The following is a 22,002-nucleotide window of genomic DNA, read 5'->3' as shown; positions in this document are numbered from 1 at the left end:
CTGAAAGTTTGATAAATAAATGAGTTTGAAGCATTGTGCTATAATTTAATTGATATTAAATATCCATCCAATGGACTGATTAAGATTTCATATGCATAGTTTTGGTATTGGACCTCCAAGTTTCCCCACGGGAACACTTTTAGCACCTTATAGTTGCAAAAATTTGGAAAATGAAGACTACTTTTGTTTACCAGCTGAACACAAATGCTGATTAAATCATCCGTAAAGATGTACAAGGCTGTACATTGTGATGATGCGATATTTACAAATTTCACTTTCCATGTACACATTGCACTGCATACCGTCTTTTTTAGGTATAACTGCATGGGAAAAACTAGTAATTACTCGATAAAACTTAATTTACTAACAGTATGCGACAGACGCGTGAGGCGCGCGCAAAATATATAAAGTGTCATCTTGACAGTTGGTGATTTTTTCTTTTATGGCGGCTCTAAATTCGCGTTAAATGGCAAGCGAGCGAGATGTACTACATTGTTAATTATTCAGGACCAAATGCAAATATAATCGTCAGTTTTTGAAAAATAAAGAGAGCCTGTACGAGCTGGTGTGGTGAAACGATATCTGTCAGTTTTGTTCCCCGTGTTTATAAATGATGTCTTTATAATTAAGTAAAACAATATAAGTTGGTATAAACGTTATGTATTATATAAATTCCTTACGCTACGTAAATACATTATGGCTCGCAATGTCAATCTTATACTTACAATAATTAGTTTATAATAGCTATATTTACATTACATTACACCTATTTATGATGATCATAGGTTGTATTGGTATAGTTCGCTTACTTTATCATTAAATATTATGTTTAGCCCTAAGCTGGGTTAAGGCAAAGATTCACAGAATTTACAAGATATTCAATTTGTGCTTCGAATTTGATAGCTTAGTAGATGGCGCTGTCTGTTTCAGTTCATTATGCGTACGGTAAAACATATGGCGAAACACAGCGCCATCTATTTCAGCTGCCAAACTAGGGGGTCTGATTTTTACTTACATTTTACATCCTTCTTTATTATTCAAGTGTCTAAAATAGAAAAGCTTATTGAAGCCAAAATCTCTACATTTAGTTTTTACATGGATTATATTTAATTTTAATATTTTATGATAAATATGATCAAATTGTTTGTAAGGATATCCACAACGCAGGCTTCGTCAGGTGGCCACAAATGCAAATCCGCAACATGCTTCGTCCAAAACAAACCAATGATGATGTCCGCACCATCAGGCTTCGTCATTTTTAAACAAAACAATTGTCACGAATCGTACCTGGTTCAAAAGTCCCCATCACACTGGCAGCGTTACCACGTTGAATGGCCAATGAGATTTGTTGAACCAGGTACGATCCGGACTGAGGGTCACACCCCCTTTCCCTCAGCCGCCGGCCCAAACCCCATACGAATTCCTTGGCCTCCAAAGCCCAAGGTTTACAAGGTTTTTACATCCCATTAATATTCAATAACTTTTTGGTTTAGGCAATAGTTGGTTTTTAGGCCAGTAGGATATATGGGGGTCTATGAAAAGGGACCTTATTGTCGATGGCGCTTACGGCGCACAGCGTCGTGCGGCATTGTATTTATATCGGATCATCGTTAATAATGGCCTAAGCGCCATCGACAATAAGGTCCCTATTTAATAGATAACGTCACATATGAGTATTATAACGACGGCAGATAACGACATTTTAATATTCGCACGCTTCTGGTAAGCTTCGGTATCCCAGTTAGTAAGGAGCGATTGGACCGGCGTTCCAATAGGTTGCAAGTTCGAGTCCTTCCATTTTCCCTTTAATTTAAAAAAATGTAATAGCAGACGTATCTGCTTGATAATTTTTTTTTATTATTGCAGTTGATTGTACATTGTGGTATTTGTAGCAAAAATTATAGTTTTATTCTGAACGTCATTTTAAAATCATAAAGTAAGCGAAGTATGAAAATGTAAGGCTGATGACACACGATACGAACACCACACATAACTGACATAACTGCCCAAAGGCTAAGCTTTGCGTAGAGACGAAGGGAGCGGTCGAGAGAGGCGCGCTTCCACGCGAGGCCAAAGGCCGACGCGAAACGCATGCACCTCTCTCGGACGCACCAGCCTTAGGCCCTACGCGAAGCTCGGCCTTCGGCCTTCGCATTTAGGCACTTGTACGGTATTGGGACTATTGGGAGCATAGACGGTAGACGGTAGAGTCACAGGGTAGACTTCACATATTTTTTTACTCTATCGGTAAAGAAACTGTACGTACCTAAGTTTACTTGTGTGCTTACCATCTCTAAAAGCGTAAGTCGATAACTTATTCATTTTTAACAAGAAAAAATCATAACCAGGTTTTTTTGAAACTATTGATTATGTAATACGTAGTTACACCTATAGATATAATATAACTAGATCGGATCGGATTAAGATATTAAATCTCTAGTGCACCTTGCATTAGAACATGCATTATACAATGATTTGTATAAAACAGCAGTTAATATCTATCAATTAATAGTTATTACCACATTTGCCACTTAGCTACACAATTATGCAGATTTTGCAACGTAATAACATTTATTTAATGTGTGTTTGGAAATAAGTAATTGCTTTAAATTGTAATTTAGTAACTACAAAATGCTGCCCTAAAATATTGGTAGGTACCTCTCGCGGTTAAAAAGACGAATCTATATGTACCTATATGGCGAACAGGCGAACAATGATGTGTTTGAATTAAAAAAATAACATAACCAGTTCGCGGATTCGGTTGACCGTAAAATCAGTTTATTGAGTTTATTCTCCCAAAATAGGTTCTCCAAGTAGTATCGTGTGTACACGGCCTTACATAATAATGAGTTAATGACTACAAGGCATGTTATGGCTTTACTTAAGTTACTAAGGTATCATTAATATTTACAATTTTAAATTATCTTTTTGGTGGAATAGTGTACACTTTGTGTAAATATAGTTTATCAAATGTCTTTACTCAAAGAATGGCACTTCTCTTGATTCTTTATTATCGAAGAAAACGAGTGATGTTCCAGAGAAGTCAGTCTAAAAGGCATTAATATCAGTGGTGCCTTGCGGGGTCCGATGGTGGTGGATGAAATGCAGGATTCCGATATCGTTTCTATATTGGTCCAGCTTAGCGGGAAACTCCTTTTTCGTCGCTGAGCTGCGCTGGCAGTTGCCCTCATTTCAGTACGGTTATTATTGCATGGGATAATGAGAACTTTACGTCAGTTGTACCATTTCCTGGCAGTCGTGATGGAGAGCAGGATTCACACAGCCATCATGATGTCTCCTTAACAAGGTGTCACGTATCAATTGAAAACGTTACAGGTCCTATTCTATCGCAGTGTTACGCTTTCTTCGTATTCCCCATTCCATTATTTTTGCGTGGAATATTGGGAACAGTATTGTTGAAGGATCCGCCATGGCTATGATGATGCCTCCTTGGCAAATATGGATCACATATCAACCTAAAAATTGTACGCTTCTGATCTGATCACTTATTTTTGCCTGGAATCTTAGACTTTTGTCAGTTCGAGTGGGTCCTTGCATCATGAGGTGGCGTGATAACCGTTGAAGAGCCACAACTTTGATATTGTCTCCCTGACAAAGTAGGTATCGCATTTGAATTGAAAATTTACACGGCCTACTTGTTCGCAGTGGTAAACGCTCGTATTGTGGCTGATCATGATAAGACCGTGATTTCTGCACGGCAGTGGGGTCCTGAGGATTATTGTCAGTTGGAGTGGTTCCTCGCAGGGTGAGGTGGTGGCGGTGGTTGGAGAGCCGGGTTCGCTACAGCTATGATGCTGTCACCTCGTGCGGCTACCACTTGTGGTCTTTCTTCTGCGTCCTGCAACAGGCGACAGCGTAATTAAGTGGGAGATAAGATTAGAGTTTTATACCATTACCGATTGCAAACAAGCGTACGGTCCGCCTGATGATAAGCGGAGCAGCCTATGATCGTACACCGTATCACAAAGGAGGAGTTATTGGTAATTTGCACGAATTGGCCCTGCTAGGTGATTCTCAGGACCCGTTATTAGGTAAATGATAATTGGATGATAAAAAGTTATGTTATAAAATTCAGGCTTGGAGCTTTTGAACGGAGCATAACCTGGAACAGAACAAAATGAGTACAAAAGGAAGAAAAGAAAAGGAAGTATTACCGGTGGTGGTGTACTGGTGCTTGAGTAAGAACAGCGTGAGTCCGCGTCGTCGCTCTCCGCCTTCACGCCCCACCAGCTGCAACACGCAATATCAACATAATTTAATGGAAACGGTGAGAACATTTCAATAAGGCCCCTCCAGTTTTAGTGAATGCTGCTCACGCACTGCACCCCTTTCTACCGAAATACAAGGAGCAAATAGCCTGATAGTGAATGCATTCAAGCGCATTCACCAGATCTGGGAACACAAAAGAGAAGACGGAGGTCTCGTAAATAAACCCCAAAAACAATGATAAATCAAATACCATCTCCAAGTGTGACAGAAAAGATAACTAACTACTAACTAATATGGCTCAGCGACCCAAAGAAGGGTCTTGGCCTCCGAAACGAGAGCACGCCACTTTTCCCGATCCTGCGCCATTTCCTTCTAATTATCGGCTTGAAGCTGACGCAGATCCGCTTCCACACTGTCTAAGCCAGCGGTATCTGGGCCGACCTACCGGGCGGCCACCAATCGGTCTTCCAAGGTACGTCCTCTTGGCACCGACCTTGGTGACCGAACCAGCGAAGTCTGTGGGATTTCGTTTCGCCGCTGATATACAGAAAATATGTGTAGCTTTTAATATCAAAAGGTACCTTATGGCAGTTATGGCAACCGCATCGATTTGTATATAAAAAGATGCATGTAGGTATTAACTAGTCCCCTGCTAGTCCCTGGTTCCAGTTTACCTGTGGTTTGAGTTGCTCCGTGCAGCGTCAGGGCTGGCGCGGATGCCGTTACCTTCCTCGCCATCCTGCACAAACAAGAAATAATGTAATCTTCGTTCTCATAACATCATTGGCAACACCGAACTCCTCGTAGTATCCAATTGGTGTAAATTGACGATATAGGTATAAGTAATAAGCAGTTTTAAATGTTTTTTTTTTCTACAACATACTCGGAAATATTCGTATATTGAAAACGGAAAATGCCTTATTTTCATGTATCCTCTACTTAATTTTTAGTTGAATTTTAAAGGGTGGGTGGTAAATAAAACAATATAAAAGCGGGAAACGAAAATAAACAAAACTAGTCTTTTGAAAATATTGGATATCAATAATCTATCAAGGCGCACATGCAATCTAATTAGATTTAACCATCTTCCGAAGAACTAAAGTCAAGCAATATGTTAATAAATTATTTCTACTTACCAGAACCAGTACCATTCCAAGTGATCTAAATAAAGAAGTATATAGTGAAAATGCAACTGAACGTGAGAAAGCGTTTGATAGTACTTTAACCATGCTTACCTTTAAGATAAATAATGTAAATGCAAAATAAAGTTAAATTAAGATTCAGATTGGATCAGATGCTAATTAGACAGATTATGTAATATAGGTTAAATTATAGGTATGCCCATATCAATTACCGATTATTAAGGAGTGATTTAGTAGTGCCACAAGGATCAATTGTTAGGCCATTTCATTAAAACGATAAAAACTAATTGAATGTGATTTCGTTCGTTTGTTTTTCTAATTAGTTTTAATTGACATGTCATTTTAAAGTTAGTGCTACTCAATATAAGATAAAAGGGGATAGCGGGTATAAATTTGACATGTTATTTAAATACTGCAAATTTTGTATGTGTGAAATATTTTTAAAGTTTTGTTTTCAGCACTCCACATGTTAGAGATAATTGTTAATAAATAAATATTTATGCAATTTTTTGCTAGGGCCCGGTAGTTTGTTATATAGGTCTCGATTATAATTTTTTAGTTAGTCAGCTATCTGGTATAATGAAAGTGTTGTTTCATTCTACCAGATAGCTGTCCTTCTCTGCTAAGGCCTGTGTTGTTAAGAACGGCCAACGTAATTGACCTGAAGAGGCCAATTTTCTCACTTTTGAGCAGGACTGAAGATCAACCTGAGTGACCTCGAGGGGCCGTTAGATCCCTTGTAAGTCTGAAGGCCTAGGTCACGGTCAGTGGTGGTTAGTTAGTGCTAAGCTAGGCAGTAAGGTTACATGAGTGACCTAGCGAGGCAGTTAGACCCCCTGTAAGCCTGAAGGACTAAATCTAAGTCAGTGCTAGTTAGTTAATGTTAATTTAGGCAGTGAGGTCCACGTTAGTGACCTGGCCGAGCCTGAAGGTCTAGGTATAGGTCAATGCTGGTTGTTAGTTCTAAGCTAGCCAGTGAGGTCAACGTGAGTGACCTGGCGGGGCCGCTTAGCGGCGGTCGCGTCATCTTCGGCCTCCTCGTTGCCGGCCGCCGTAGGAGGAAGGCTGAAACAAAAAACATTAGTGAAAGCCCTATATATATTTTAGCACTAAATATTTATTTTAGCACGTTGTAGATTATATTCTATAGATACAAAGCTATATTGTACCCGTGCTTAGAGTAATGGAGACCAGCTCTTCGGACTAGTTGCCGCGCGAGAGGGAACAGCTCGTCACGGCGCGTCAGCAACGCGGGGACGCAGCGGCACATTTGAGCTGCCGCTTCGTTTACCATCACCTGCAAATGCGGGATACAATATCGTTGAAGAATTTTGTTTTGTTTTAGAGAGTAAAGTTAGTTATATAATCTATGTGAAACGCTTCAAAGAGTAAACTTGGATAGAGGTGGAATTGAAAACCAAATTTTCTTGCTAGACTCTTATTAGGCCTTATTATCAAAAGGAAAGACGCGTGTTCAAAACTTTCTTTCAAAACCTTATTAGATGATGGTCTGTTTCAGAAAATTACTTTTCTTTTTTAAATAGAATTTTCTTTTTTAACAAAGAAATTTGGAGAGCAACCATAATTTTAAGTAGGTATGTAGATGAAAAGAATAGCACACATTATACTACACAATATTTATAATTACCTCATGCAGCGTTAAGGGCTTCTCCGGTTTCCTCTTGCAATCGAACCTGCCATATATCGCTGCGTACTTCCTTATCTCCTCCATCCTCCGCGGATCCGCCTCCGGCATCATCATCACCAGCTCCAAGTCTTTACACATCTTCTTCTTCGTGTTCTGAGGCTTTGGTTCTAACTGAGGCAAATTCTTGCTCAACTTCTCTGCCGCAGCCGCTAATTTTTGAACATGAACGTCTAGTAAAACTGGTGTTAACTGGACTGGGGATGTTACTGAGCTTGGACTAGAACCAGCTGAAGGAGGACAGGCGGATTGAGGAGAGAAACTTCTAGAGACGGTAGTTGTGACAGGGGCTGCCGCAGGGGACGATGGTAGGACTATTTTTGTAAAATTGTTCGTATGGACAGGACTAGCATTAGGTTGGGAAGCTGTGCTACCACAACTATTTTCTGGTGCTCCTGGAGAAGGACTGTACATTGGTCTGCTTTCAGGAGAGCTGACTGTACGTGGTAGACTAGGTAAAGTGGGCATGTTGAGTAATCTTTGGTTGCAGACGAAGGGGTTTTCGGTGGGACAGAGAGGGACAATGGGGATTTGGAATAGGGCGGGATTGTTGACCCATTCTTGGAGGGCCTTTTGGAGACGGCGAACGTGGAGGGGCTTGGAGGCCATGCCAACGAGCGCCATGATCTCGAGGAACTCTTCTTCGCCGGCGTCGCAAAGTTGCTGGACGTCATCACCACCTGGAATGTAAATTAATTATTTTTTATTATTTAATTCTATACCTATACTAGAGTCCATCTAAGCTAACTTTGCATTGACTGGAATAGAACAAAGTGAAGAAGTGTGATTAATGATTATAAACATCACATTTACATAGAAATTTCACATTAATCAAGACATTGCCACACTTTGTCATTGCAAATGCCATACATTTTCCAAACTAATTATTTTTAACTCACATTTATAGACGGGTCTAACGCGAAATTATTTTATTACCTTTATTTACCGACGTTTCGACACACGTTTCTCTGAATTTACGATAGACCCGACCCGTCTATAAATGTGAGTTGATATGTGTTCAAAACGCGAAAGTATTAAATATCAAATTATTCTTGTAATTTTTTTCAAACTTTTTGCAAACTTTCCGCAACTTGCACGTTTATAATCCTAACATAATTGAGCATTAGGGGCATAATACCTGTACGGAACGTACCTTACGAGTACTTAGTGTACCTACCTACTTATGCTATAAGTAATATATATTCTTTAAAGAAGTCCCTGTAACGAGCACTGGACTGAAAAACTTCATTTGCATAATCGCAACTCGCAAAGAAAAGCATTTCAAACAAATAGGATTAACTATCTTCGGAAGCCCCTACACTTTCTCAGGTCCAAAAAAATTAACCAATTCACCTAATCCCATACCAACATTAATATGCAAAACTGGCGGGGCAAGTTCATTCCGCTATCATTGTTCAACAAAAACGTGTGATTCAATAAAAAACTTCAATTCACACATTTAATTTAAGCAAATATGCAAATTCCTACGTGACCATTTTTGCAAAGAAAAAAAAAACAAAAGACAACCGGCCAAAACCCTTCTTCGACGATGGCTAAAAAGTAAAAATTATGAAAAAAATAATTTGCATGAGATGGAAGGTCCGCGTTTTTTAGGTTAGGTTATGGAAATGTTGTTTTTGCCCATCTCGAGCGATGAGAAAGTGTTTTTTCTTGCGTTCCTTCCGCTTATAAGTGTTGGGCTTGAGACGAAACAATGCGGGTTTTATATAAAAACTGGACTAAGATTGTTCACTTAGTACAGTATATTTTTTTGAAGCAGAAAAGACCGAAATTGTACTATAATTTCGGTATGGGGATTTTTCTTTGAGAATTTTTTTTTTTAATTTTAGTTATTTGTTTTCAGAATAAATTTGTATACCTAGTAGGTATTTAAGATTGGGCTCAAGTAGTTATGTTTTGTTTTTATTGTATAAAAAGGTACCTGGAAATAAATTTTCATTAAAAAATTCACAGATTTCGTGCCTCACACGACTATCGAGCACATTGGAAATGAATCTACGGAATTCGAAAAAATATTCTCGCTGAGCGACGAGAAAGTCTGCATAAGGAAAAAGTTACAAAATAAAACTACAACGTTGAATGATAATTATTTTATTCTTAGATTAACACAAGTTGAGTCAGACCAAGAATAGTCTGCAGCGGATTTGATAGCCCACGCAGTGAAAGTGTTATTTTAAACGTCAAACTTCTATGAAATTATGACGTATAAATGACACTTGCACTGCGTGGGCTATCAAATCCGCTGCAGACTTTTTTTGGTCCGACTCTATCCTGGACATAACGCATGTGAACAAACAAATTGCAAAATTTCCACACGCGTATCGAAGTTTGAATAATTGTCGCCGTGGCGCATAAGTATAGGTACATATTTCATTTTTCGATTAACGCATTCACTGCCAGGGGGCGTGGCCTAGGAACAAACTTGTATGACGGTGAACGCACATGTGCGTTGGGGGCAGTGAATGTGTTAATAAGCAGGATATATTAATGTTCAAAGTACAAGAAAATGATTACACGGCAAATCCGTAGTCAACTCGAGAAATGGTAGCCACATCGCCGTTATCGTCACTCGAGTCTTGATCGGCAGATATGAAAGATATGAAATTTTCTTGACAGCAGTTTGACGCAACGAGAGATGACCATAACAGCGTTTGTCTATGTTGCACCAAACCTGAGTTCCAATAGGTACTAGCAGGGTTCAGCATCAGCTATCTTGGGTACTACTCTCCTAAGGGCTCATCAAGACGAGTCGGATGACCAAAACAGCGTGTGCCTATGTTGCAACAAACCTGAGTTCCTTTAGGTACAGCCAGGGTTCAGCATCAGCTCTATCTTGGGTACTACTCTCCTAAGTGCTTATCGAGACGAGTCCGATGACCAAAACAGCGTGTGCTTATGTTGTATTAAACCCGAGCTCCACTAGGAACTGCCAGGGTTCAGCATCAGCTATCTGCTAGCAGCCGCCAGCAACATGCTGAGGTGAGACCATTTCGTGGCACTTTTTCTTTTTTATGTTTCTCTGTATAAGTTTTTATTTTGTGTTTGTGCTCACGAATAAAATTATTTCTATTTCTACCCCTACCCCTACCCCTACCCCTACCCCTACCCCTACCCCTACCCCTACCCCTACCCCTACCCCTACCCCGTTAGACCAAGAAAAATCTACAGCGATTTTGATAGCCCACGCAGTGCAAGTGTTATTCTGCCGTCATAATCCCGATAATTCACAACAAACACCGATAACGAACTCTGCAAAACATGAAGTCATAAATGTCATGTGAAAAATGTCGTTCTGACTTTTTGACTATTTTAAGGTTAGGCTACAGGGCAAACCCTTAACCCGATCGGCTTTGTTTTAGGCTCAAATTGTAGCTGACTAAATTGTCCAGAGCCGTTTTTCTCAAATTTTTGATATCATTCTTCGTTTCCAAATTATCGAGCACCAAAATCAAAAATTCGGAAAAAATTGAATTTTATTTTCACTATTTCGACCATAACTTTTTTCGTTTTTGACTTTCTCGAATAATTATTTTTGCACCTTACAGCTCTCGTGATTATGCGTCTTTCGAACCTATTTTATAATATCATATCTTCACAACTTTCCGAGATATAAGGGGATCGCACTTTTTCGTGAAATCGGACCCTATACTGGAGCGAACGAAAAGACATTTCCAATGTCAAAAAATCCTAGAGAAGGTCCCAGTGACACAATTTCAAAAATTCATTTATTGGTGTGTTCATCGCGAATCGTCGCGTCGTCGTCTAGTACCCATAACACAAGCTTTATTAAGCTTACTGTGGTATTAGGTCCATCTGTGTAAAATTAATTGTCCTATAATGTTTACGTCTATATATTTATTTATATGTAAATTGCTATGTTATACCCATAAGTAATAACGAAAGTAAACCTATTTGTTGAAGTTTTGAATTTAACTCCAAATTAAAAGCTCTTTTTTCTAGACAATACGCATGTATATACATGCGTAGGTACTCAGATATTTTATAGCCAGACCGGAAAGCGTGGTTAATTCGTTTTTTGCGCGCGCCTGCAGCCGCCTCCGACCCCCGCGCAACGACTATGTATTCTATATACCAACTACCCTTAGCGATTATCATGTTACACAAGGAAGCTCAACACTGGACGAATCATTCCTTAAAAGTTATAACTACTTTATAAACAGGATATTTACCATTTACCATATTGGTGTTCTATCAAAGCTATTTAAACATTAGATGCCACTTCAGTTCACAAGTCTACTTTAGAATCTAAACTTTAGATTTTTAAAGTTTGGATGCCTCTAAAGACATCCAAACAAAGAATCTAAATTGTAAAGGCATCCAAACTTTAAAAATCTGATTTTATTTTGATGCTCATTGATTTAAAATTACTCACAGTTGCATCTCTCCCGAAGTAATACATTGATGCGAACAAGATTTTAAAGTTCTAATCTCTTTCGCGTGCATATTATTTTGAACTGTACGTGTACGTACCCATCTCGAGCAGCGTATCGTAGTACGCCAGAAGACTGGCACGCTGCATGACGCGGTACAGTTGCAGCTCAGCCTCGTTGGATGGTCGGGACGTCACAACCACTGCGGACAATCAGAAATTAAGATTAAAGTTTGAATAAGTAGGTACACCTAAAAAAGTTCCGCGTTACAATCAACGCCAAGTTTAATAGGACCAGCGGGCTTAGCAAGGTTGTACGACAAGGTAGTTATCACGCAATAGGTGTGGATAAAACGGCCGTTATCGTCGGTTTTATCATCCATACTATGGTTGCAGACGATATATGGAGTTATCCACATTTGACAGCGGTAGATGATAGAAGACAATTTGCATAACATGGTCGTTGGATAAGATGTGGATAATTTGACAGATTGTCCCATTTTGACAGTTCAACTTAGTTAATTTTAACTACGTGCTTCTTAGATGACGATAAGCCTTGTCGTGAAAGCAAAAGTAGTGAATAATCATATTTTAAGGTATAAATTACAGGTAAATATCAGTTTTTCTATGATTATATTGAGAGTTATTAGTTACAATGTTCCGCTGTATATAATATTGTCAATATTTTCTTCGCAGGGAAGTCAAATTTTATTATTCCTACTCGCGGCTGCTGTTGAAGAAAAATATCGTAAACAGCTTTAAGAAACACTTGCAGCCCATTTGATATGACGGACGAAGAGTTTCGGCATATTTACAGAGTGCGTAAGGAGTGTGCAGTGCATTTACTTATGTGCCGAATTTAACGCCGAGCTTCAAAACGGTGATGGGTTACCTACCAAAACATCTCAAAGGTAAAGCTATAAAATTGCAGTGTTTCTTATAAAGTTAATATGTATTCTATGCATAGACCCTATTATATTTGAAATCATTGATTCTATGTAAAACAGACGTCTTAATGACAATGCTACTAAACTCTTCAATACTAGGTACCGGCCTCATTATTATATGTAAAAGTTAGTATGTTAAGATATCTGTTGTACAATCTCTTACTTATGCTACTAACCTACTAACAGAGGTTACTTAAGCTACTATTTACTTCAACATTCATATCCTAACCTCCAGGGGGAAAATCTACTTGACAAAATTAGATTTACAGTACCGGTCAATAACATATCACCTTTGTGTGTTTTTGTATGAACTTGTAGTAGGTTAGTTTGTAGATTTCATATTTTACTAGTCATTTTATATAAATATGCATGTTTTTCCAGAGATGAGACCTAGCTAGATTGATTTTTCGCCCCCGAAAACCCCCATATAGCAAATTTCATCGAAATCGTTGGAGCCGTTTCCGATATCCCCGAAATATATATACATATAAATAAATAAATATACAAGAATTGCTCGTTTAAAGGTATAAGATATTATGAATACTGAAATACTGTGAACTACAATAAGAGACTCAGCATATTACTAAAAAAGCTCTTTAAAAATAATGAAGTTGACCATACATTAAAACAAAAAACCTCTATGAAAAAATCATTACATAGACCAATTTTTCTCATCGCTGGACAAGGAATACTACTAAACTACCTAAAGCTGTGGAAGTCACTCACAAATATAAAAAAAAGTTATACCGTAAAAGCATGGAGGTGATATATTATTGGCCGGTACTGTAATTAGGTACTTATTTGTTTTAGGTTCTAACAGTATACACCACACCAGCAGCACACCTACACCAGCAGCAGCAGCAGCAGCTGCTGGTGTGTAACAGTTACACCTGCTAGCTGATGGCAATTAACTACCAACGTGGGACTAGTCAAGATCATGGCTTGTCCATTGGAGCACTACTGACTGGATTGGCCACACTACTGTAAGCCTGAACCTCGAGCAGTTTGTAGATGCTGTAAACAGAAGGTAAGTTCTTTTGAGCACTGAATTAAGTATTAGACATAAAAAACTGTGACTTTCCACAAGGACTGTCTTAGTAACTTTTCCTTTTTAGGGTTCCGTACCCAAAGGGTAAAACGGGACCCTATTACTAAGACTTCGCTGTCCGTCCGTCCGTCCGTCCGTCCGTCCGTCTGTCACCAGGCTGTATCTCACGAACCGTGATAGCTAGACAGTTGAAATTTTCACAGATGATGTATTTCTGTTGCCGCTATAACAACAAATACTAAAAACAGAATAAAATAAAGATTTAAATGGGGCTCCCATACAACAAACGTGATTTTTGACCAAAGTTAAGCAACGTCGGGAGTGGTCAGTATTTGGATGGGTGACCGTTTTTTTTTTTTGCTTTTTTTTGTTTTTTTTTTTTTTGCATTATGGTACGGAACCCTTCGTGCGCGAGTCCGACTCGCACTTGCCCGGTTTTTTTTGAATAAGTATGAGTGCGGCTGTATTATGCATTGAGATATGTACCTACCCATTGTTTGATAGTTATGTATGATAAGTAGTTATCTCTGGGATATATAATCTGGGAATGCAATACTTATTAGGTTTAACTAAGGCACCTAGTTCTAATGTGCTGCCTTGTTTAATGGATATTATTCCTGGCGATTGTTTAGTATATATCTTGAGTGCACTAGACTGCACTCATGTGAAAATACTTACTCCATCGCTGCCACATGAACCTACTTTTACTTATTTCCTTCTTTTTCTTCCAGAAAACTTCTCGTGGATCAAGGGAAAAATTAGAGAAGACGCTCCTAAAAAACTTCCTAAGCATGCAAGCATGCACAAAACCGGCTCTTAATAAGCTTAATAAATACATATTTCGCCTATTACTATGTTTTACTATCACACAAATACCTACCTAATTTACCTATATTTCTATACAAGTAGAGACTAGTAAACATTCAAGACGGATAATCTTCACACAGAACACCATTCCCGGGCATGCTTCAATGTAGGTGTCACTTATTCTTATTTTTCATTTTAGCCTTATGCGTACAAAATTTGTGAAATTATAGCTTCTAAATGTAAAATCCGACTCATATGCAGTATAGTACAATGAAAGCATAGGTAATAAAAACATTTTAGGCACGTTCTTACTTAAGAGGAAAGGGAGATGGCCGCTTCCGCTTCTCCATACAAACGTAGTCCTCATTTTCCTCTCTGGATATTGACATTATGGAAAATATTTTTACATAATTTAATGTATATTAACCATATAGCTATGCCCCTACGTTCGAATTTTTGATTATTGTAAAAATTAGGAGCGGAAGACAGATTACATACAAATTTTTAAATTCTTCTAACTCTTATAATAATTAAAAATTAAAAAAAAAGAACAACCGTAGGGGCATGGCTGTAGTTGATGTTGATATGATCCAGAGAGAAAAATGTGGACTACGTTTGTATGAAAAGACGCGTCTTAAGGACGCGTCTAGTGAGTCTGGCGGTGAAAAGGTCAAATAAGAATATTCCTAAATGCTCTATTATGCTAATAAGTCTACTTTAGTGACTATAACTGCGGTCAGACTCAATACGCCAATAACTAATGTTGAATATTAAAAACTATGTTAAATTCCATTTAGGTAGATACAACAATGACAATTCTCGTCACTTGTGGTGTTGTCAAGTCTTTTTTGTTTACTAAACTCTATAGATAAGTTAACAATTTCGGCTCTGTGCTAGAGAGAATATTATAAATGGGTAAATAAAACAACTATTGCCAAAAAATTAAACAAAGTTTATTTACACATTAAATGTAGGTGTACAAACAAATCATTGGCTGCCGTACCCGGTGTGAAAGTGCCCATCATGCCAGCAGCTTTATCGCTGGATTACTTTGAAGTATGAACAGCTTTTGTACCAGGAACGTCATATGGCGCCCGGGGCAGGCACCAAATTTGCGCCTCCCCCCCCCCTCTCCGAAACGAAATGGGACCAACCCCTAAGTCGCGAAAAAAAATTTGGCTGTTTCATACATTTTGGCTGGTCCAATTTCTATGGGAGGGTAAACTATTTTTTTCGCGATTTCGAGGTTGGTCCCGTAGCAAAAGTTACTCAGTATAATCCCAAAACCTCCCTGGCAACGGGAATGTAGTTATTTTTTAGCCATCCTGTATAGTGTATAGGAAGCCTCAGTAGTCCACATATCGATGAATGTCGTCGATAGACAACATGTCACAGATATGCAGCAGCAGCTATTGAAGCAGGTTCCGTCAACTACGGCTCATATGCGCCTGCCGGACAAGGGCTAGCGATCCACTTGCATAATAGGTAGTCTATTGGACAGTCCATAAGATGGTAACTTCGACAGGAGACCCCTAACGTAAGACGCGCTAACACTGGACACAACTCTGAAGCACTTGGCCCGCTCGCCTTATAAAACGAAAGCATAGCAACTCCCGCCGAATATCCCTCTGCTTGATAGAAGTTTCTGGCATAGAGTATTCACACTACGGGATGGTGGGCGGTAGGGCGCTACCGTCGTCTTTCAAGGTCGAGTTCGATGCAAAAAGAGTTCCTAAAAGATCGTCTTTCTCTTTTGCGCTGTGGGCCAGATTACCATCCGCATTTCACACTTCACAGTGGTGGTAAATACGACTGACAAAAGTTTCCCTGCTGCCTCAGTTTCGCCACTGAGCGGGGGCCCTTACCATTCTGTCTGATTCGACGGCCTAACTTACGTTGTAAAACGCTTAATGATAATACTAATGAACTGAAACGGTTGTTTGTTGTTTTATTTGTGGATAGGTATGACACATATATATATTTTTGGAATGGTCTTCTCACTAGCTTTTATTTGATATCCATATTATTGTAGTATTGCTATTTCATAACTGCTCATCTATAAGTTTCGTTTCCAATATAAATAGAATGCTTAACGGCGCAGAAAAGATCAACATTCCTCTCAGACCTCCAACAAAAAGGGGCCAAACTGAAAACCAGCGCTGGACGCCAGTCTAGCACATGCTGAGCTTGGTACCCACGGCCAACATGTCTTGCTAAGTGTAATTACCTATGTATAGAGTAGACAATAAGTTAGTACTTAACCTAGAATAACTTAGTACATACTTATCATAGAATTTATATGTAGGTATATGGTTTGTATTCCTAATATTTTTTCTACCATCAACTTATCATGTTTTGGCAATGGAGCATTCCATGCAATTGTCTACCGTTTGTCCCGTAGAAATGCAGATTTTCTGGAGATTTGCAGGTATAAGAGTTTCCTTTTCTATGACAAATGGTCAAACATGCACGGAAAATTAATCGCTTGCTTTAAATGGCGAAAAAAAAAGTCGCAACACAGGAAATAAAATGCGTTTGTACGGGACAGCTCGTGGAATGCTCCAATAAAGTGATTTCATTTCATATCATAAACTGATGAGGGCATTCAGAGTGTAGCCTTGAGGTTGCCAAGCCAAGCAACCAAGTCAGGTGTCACGGTCTTCAGGTCCTCAACAGGCCCAGGAGTGGAGGAGGAGTGGAGTAGGCAGCGTTGGAAGATATGCTAAGTGGTCTGCATTCTGCATTCGCAAAGTGGGAAAGCCGTCTACCTCCATTTGTGTGGCTGAATTGCAGCGGCCATGTCCGGTTCTCAGGCGGCACCAGATTTTCCGAGGAAGGTCAAACCCTTTTGGTTTTTTAGTTGGGTCAGATATACAGCAACTCCGAGCTGCCGAAGCTGACCATTCCGCTATCCACCTATCCGAAATATTAAAGCTGCTCAGGCTCCCAGCTGTAGCACAGGGTCGGCGGGCAGTCGGGCGGCAGAATTCCTCGTGGACAGGCATTGTGGGGTTATTCGTGATATTCTCAGCCTCCCTCTTCAACGCCTTGAGTCGTCGGATGTGAGGAGGGGCAATGTGACTCAATGCCGGCAGCCAGTGGCGGTTGTAGATCGGATAGTGCCTGAGATGCATCGCATGGTCTCGTTGAGCTTAACGTCCAATCTATGGGTATGTGCACTTTCAAGCCTCCAATATGTTATGACTGAAACAGAAACAAATTATATTAGATGAGGTCAGGCGCAGGCTAGTACTTACAGCGGTTCATTGGCAAATTATGTGAAATTAATGTCACTTTTAGAAAGCTCTCGTTTTTAAGCCAGGGGGATTTTTTTGTTACAGTTGTCCAAATTATCGATTGAAAATAAATTGAATTTTGTTCTAGTAATTATTTATCCGTTATTAAACTTGTATTATGTATCAAGTGTAGTTCTGTACCACTTGCGTCATAAAAACAAACCAACCAACACCTTATTTATCAAAATGTATCTCAGATATTCTATGCTAGGGTAATATACGACACATACATAGGCTGCTAAAATCATTCCCATAGTCAGGTATAGGTACAATAGACCACTTTACCAAACACAAAAAAAATATTCCAGCTGCCAGCAGTAAAGAAACCAGCTTCTACTCCCAAGCCCTAACAATATAAATAAGTTTTTGGCAAAAATATAATTTTTGGTACAAGCTTTTATCGCTGACTGTACTTTTCTTTCAACAGGCAACTAATACTCCATGAGTCCATTCTAACAACACCAAGCACAATTAGTTTGCGTTGTTTTATCACAGTGTTCCCATGGCCACCTCATGTCTCCATCATCAGATCAGCTCCATGTCATCATAATATTGCAATTGTCATCCGATTTACATATTGTTATGTATGCAAAATTTCAGCTCAATCGGAAATCGGGAAGTGGGTCAAACTTAGCTGTCAAATGTATATGGCCAGCTTTAGTGCTAACATAACTGTTCCTAGTATTCCTATATTACCTACATGTTATAAGTAAGAATATTGTACGAGTAGGTATTATATTTTTTATAATCTTAGTAGAATAGGTACTAATACAATTTATTTGTATTGAATAAGGCCGGCGCCCCACTGCTGCGCACGCTACATCCACGGCCCACGTTTTAATACAAACCGTGGGCAAGCCCACGAAATTTTGTATAGGAACGTGGGTCGTGTACATAGCGTGGGCAGCAGTGGGGCGCCGGCCTAACTCTTGCAGGGAATTTGTAAGTTACTTGTGGGTATGGCTACTTTATTTATTTAATTTATAAACTTTATTGCACAAAAATATAGAATTACGTAAAAATGGCGAACTTAATGCCAAAAGGCATTATCTATCACCTACTAGTCAACCATAGAAACAAATATGTGACGTTCCACGGCAAAAGGTACCTTATGGCGGCTGGCGCTTACGTCGCATAGCGCCGCAATAATATTGGAGCGGCGTTAATAGTTAATAGCGTAAGCGCCAACCGCCATAAGGTACCTTTACCCGTGGGACGTCACATATAAACACTAAAGGTTGGTGCAAAAACCAATCAAAAAGCAAATGCAGTAGGTATATCTTAGATATACATACTAACATAAACATACATATATGTTATAAAAATAAATGTACTAATATGTATATGGGATGATAGACACTAGACGAGACATTTAGCAGATAACTACCGAGCATGACTACTCAAAAAACAAATTTTCTTGGGGCTTGTCTTACAGGTAGAGGGAGTGCATTCCATAGATAGGTTGCCTGAACGGCAAAACAATCATACATAAAACGGTTATGAAGAGGAAGGACTTAAAGTTTAAGTGAGCGGGACATCCGGAACGGGCATAAAAACTAAATACTTATTAATAATATTTTATCTTTATGTCTTAGATTTATGGCATAAAGTGTGTCTTTTTCTTTTTCAATAAACTTTTATTCTTGCTACAAAACCAGCTTCTAGAATATACAAACAGAGTAAAAAAATATATAAGTTTTTAAAGTGAGGTCTACGGGTTTCAAAGATTTTAATATTTGTTAGAACCCTTAAGTATGCACTTTTTATGCAGTGTGAATAAATGTACTTATGCATAGGTACTGTTGTAGTGTAACTTTTACACATCCTTGTTGCCAAATCAACTTCCTGCAATTATAGTAGTGATAGAACAGGTTTTTAACAAACTTTTGTCACTTAGTAGAACATAATAGATAGAATGAGAAGAAATAGATATTAAGTGTCAATAATATTAAAAGGCACCCGAAACTTTTCATGATTTTAGTTTAAGAAAGGTGTACTTACATCTTCAATCCTTTCTTCTAGATCTTAGAACTTGTGTGCACTGTGCAGCATTGCATTTTGTATCTCTGGGTTCCGAGAGGCTCATGAATCTCCCTGTAGGTGTAGGCGAACAGGGGATGCTGAGTTATATATTTGGCTAGCATTTTCTTGTGCGCCGAAGCATCGACTGAAATTAAACATATTCATGACAAAACCAGTTAATGATCAAACGAACTATAACTTTTTCTATAAATAAATTAGAGAAACTTACATTTTGGGTGGCATTTCCTTTAGTTTACACAGCAAATCAGTATTTTTCTTCGACTTGGTTTGTATTTTCACTAAATTCACTGAATCATGCGCGTACGCGATGCTTGTCAATGTCAAGTGAATTGTCAGTTGAGAAAACACGATTATCCGTGCATGTTATAATGTAAGTCAATTTGTATAAAGCTGTCACTCATTTAAACATTTTTCAATTTGGAAGTGTAGTAATAAAACTAACTATTCGTTTTCAAACATCGTCCGACACACGTCCGACATTTTAATAAAGCCAGGCATTAAATGGATTTTTCATAAACTCTAGGCATAGACAATCGTGGTCACTTACGAATGATAGTGGATAACTTTATACGATATCGACGTGGTATTCTTATCGTAACCCGTAACCATGTTCAGCAAAACGATAAAAATACGACTATCGTTAAAAGACGACAGTAGATTCCACGCGCAATATGATATAACCTTGCTAAGCCCGCAGGTTAGTTTTATATATAGTACGATGCTTACATTGGAACAAAGATAATGTAATTGGAGCTATAGAAAGAAATCTTGAGGGGCCCACTGATTAACAGTCCGCCGGACGGTATCGGCCTGTCAGTTGTTCGGAACTCTCAAAATTTTGTTCTAACTGACAGGCCGATACCGTCCGGCGGACTGTTAATCAGTGGGCCCCTTTAGAATCCGCGAAAAACCGATTTTTATAACATTTCACCTTGAAAACCTCCGACGCGCATAAAGGGATTTCCGTTGACTTTTAAGAGAACGTTTAGAACTCCATAATAAAGGTACATATACGAGTTTAAAGCCGGCCTAGCCAAGGTGTCAATCGCTATTGCTTCGACAACGAAATGCTTTGTGACTCTATCACTATTCCATATTAGTGCGCCAGTGACAGTTGCGTTTGGTTCGCCATTACGAAGCGTAAGCGATTGGCATGTTGGCTACGCGGGCAGCTTATTATCTCTCATTCCAAGGTGAAACCCTTAATTTGCCTGGCCCAGAGCAAAAGAGGTATATACATTGGTTTGTTTACACTATTCCTAATTTCTATTAAACGATGCTATACGATGTCTATATGGCATCAACCCTAAACTAACTTTTCTTCTAAGTTTGCTTACTCCTTATCCTCACAACAGCGATCGCAGTTTATAAAGTAAGTAACGATATCTCCCACAGAGATCATACTAAACTAGTAGGTATAGACTTGGTAGAGTCGGATTAGCTGTAGTTACTTAAATTAGCCGTGAACCGTTCGCTTTCATGTGCTCCTTTTATTATCTATTCAAGTTTTGATATAATTATGTAATCATTGTAAGTGTTTAGCGCCATAAAATTTTATAACAGCGGAAATGAGCCCTAAATCGTTTAAAACTATAATTTACTAAAATGCAATCGCATCCAAGGTTTCCACAAAGTTATAACGTTCGTGCCCCAAACAATTTGGCGGCAGACTCGCGTGAGGAGAGGCGCACACAAAAAACAACCCCTTTCAATAACAACCCTAGCTATTACCGAAAAGAATCGCCAACCGTTACCAGACGAAAAAATGAAAAGGTTTATATAAAGGGGACGTCTTTTGTTCGGCAGAACGGGTTAAGTCCCAAGCCCCTTCGCGCGGCAAAAATATCGATCGTCTATGAAAAAATGTTGCCACCCCAAAACTACCACCCTCGTGCACTATTGGTTTTTATGACGGAAAAAAATGTGGGGTGGGTCTATGTCTCCACCTCTTGGCAGGTAGAAAAAGGTTAGATATAGAAAAAAAACGCAGCAAAAAATGGGTTGTTTTCGTGTAAAGTAAATATGTATACACGCTTGTATACAGTATATTTAATGACTTTATTATGATATTCAACGTTTATTATACCTGCAAATGTAATGCTTGCACGCCAAAAGTGCATTTTAAATGTCTTATTTACGGGCTACTAACTGGAAAATCCGACAAATTACTCAATCAATACATATGGATTAGAAACAATACCAATGAATTTACAATATTTAAGTAGTACACACGAATACAAAATACTAAACGTTAACTGCTTTAATTGCAAGTGGAATAAATGTATCCTGCAAGGTTAGCTATTTTTTGTTAATAGCAGCATATATTCAGCACCAGAAGTGGCTGAGCGAGCCAGGGCCAGGTATTCAAAACGA

General features: G+C 38.8%; 1 protein-coding gene and 1 long non-coding RNA gene across 2 annotated transcripts in view; one reads left to right on the top strand and one right to left on the bottom strand.

The window, feature by feature from the left end:
- Positions 1–3,607: 3,607 nt before the first annotated feature.
- The window catches only part of LOC134806581 (NGFI-A-binding protein homolog), a 43,291-nt gene continuing 24,896 nt past the window's right edge, over positions 3,608–22,002 (bottom strand). The window contains exons 2-8 of the mRNA XM_063779892.1: positions 11,590–11,691; positions 7,021–7,757; positions 6,542–6,669; positions 6,368–6,437; positions 4,905–4,969; positions 4,176–4,251; positions 3,608–3,859 (exon numbers count right to left, since the gene is read on the bottom strand). Of these exons, the coding sequence (XP_063635962.1) occupies positions 3,743–3,859; positions 4,176–4,251; positions 4,905–4,969; positions 6,368–6,437; positions 6,542–6,669; positions 7,021–7,757; positions 11,590–11,691 (1,295 nt within the window). The 3' untranslated portion in view covers positions 3,608–3,742. The remainder of the gene's footprint in view (positions 3,860–4,175; positions 4,252–4,904; positions 4,970–6,367; positions 6,438–6,541; positions 6,670–7,020; positions 7,758–11,589; positions 11,692–22,002) is intronic.
- LOC134792205 (uncharacterized) lies at positions 11,849–14,329 on the top strand. Its single transcript, XR_010144402.1, has 3 exons — positions 11,849–12,399; positions 13,246–13,462; positions 14,215–14,329. It is a non-coding gene; the product is annotated as an uncharacterized LOC134792205 (long non-coding RNA).

Source organism: Cydia splendana, chromosome 1 (assembly GCF_910591565.1).
Source record: "Cydia splendana chromosome 1, ilCydSple1.2, whole genome shotgun sequence".
In the NCBI taxonomy this organism is placed as follows: Eukaryota; Metazoa; Arthropoda; class Insecta; order Lepidoptera; family Tortricidae; genus Cydia; species Cydia splendana.
The sequence above is the reverse complement of the archived record's forward strand: the minus strand, read 5'-3'. Positions and strand labels throughout refer to the sequence as shown.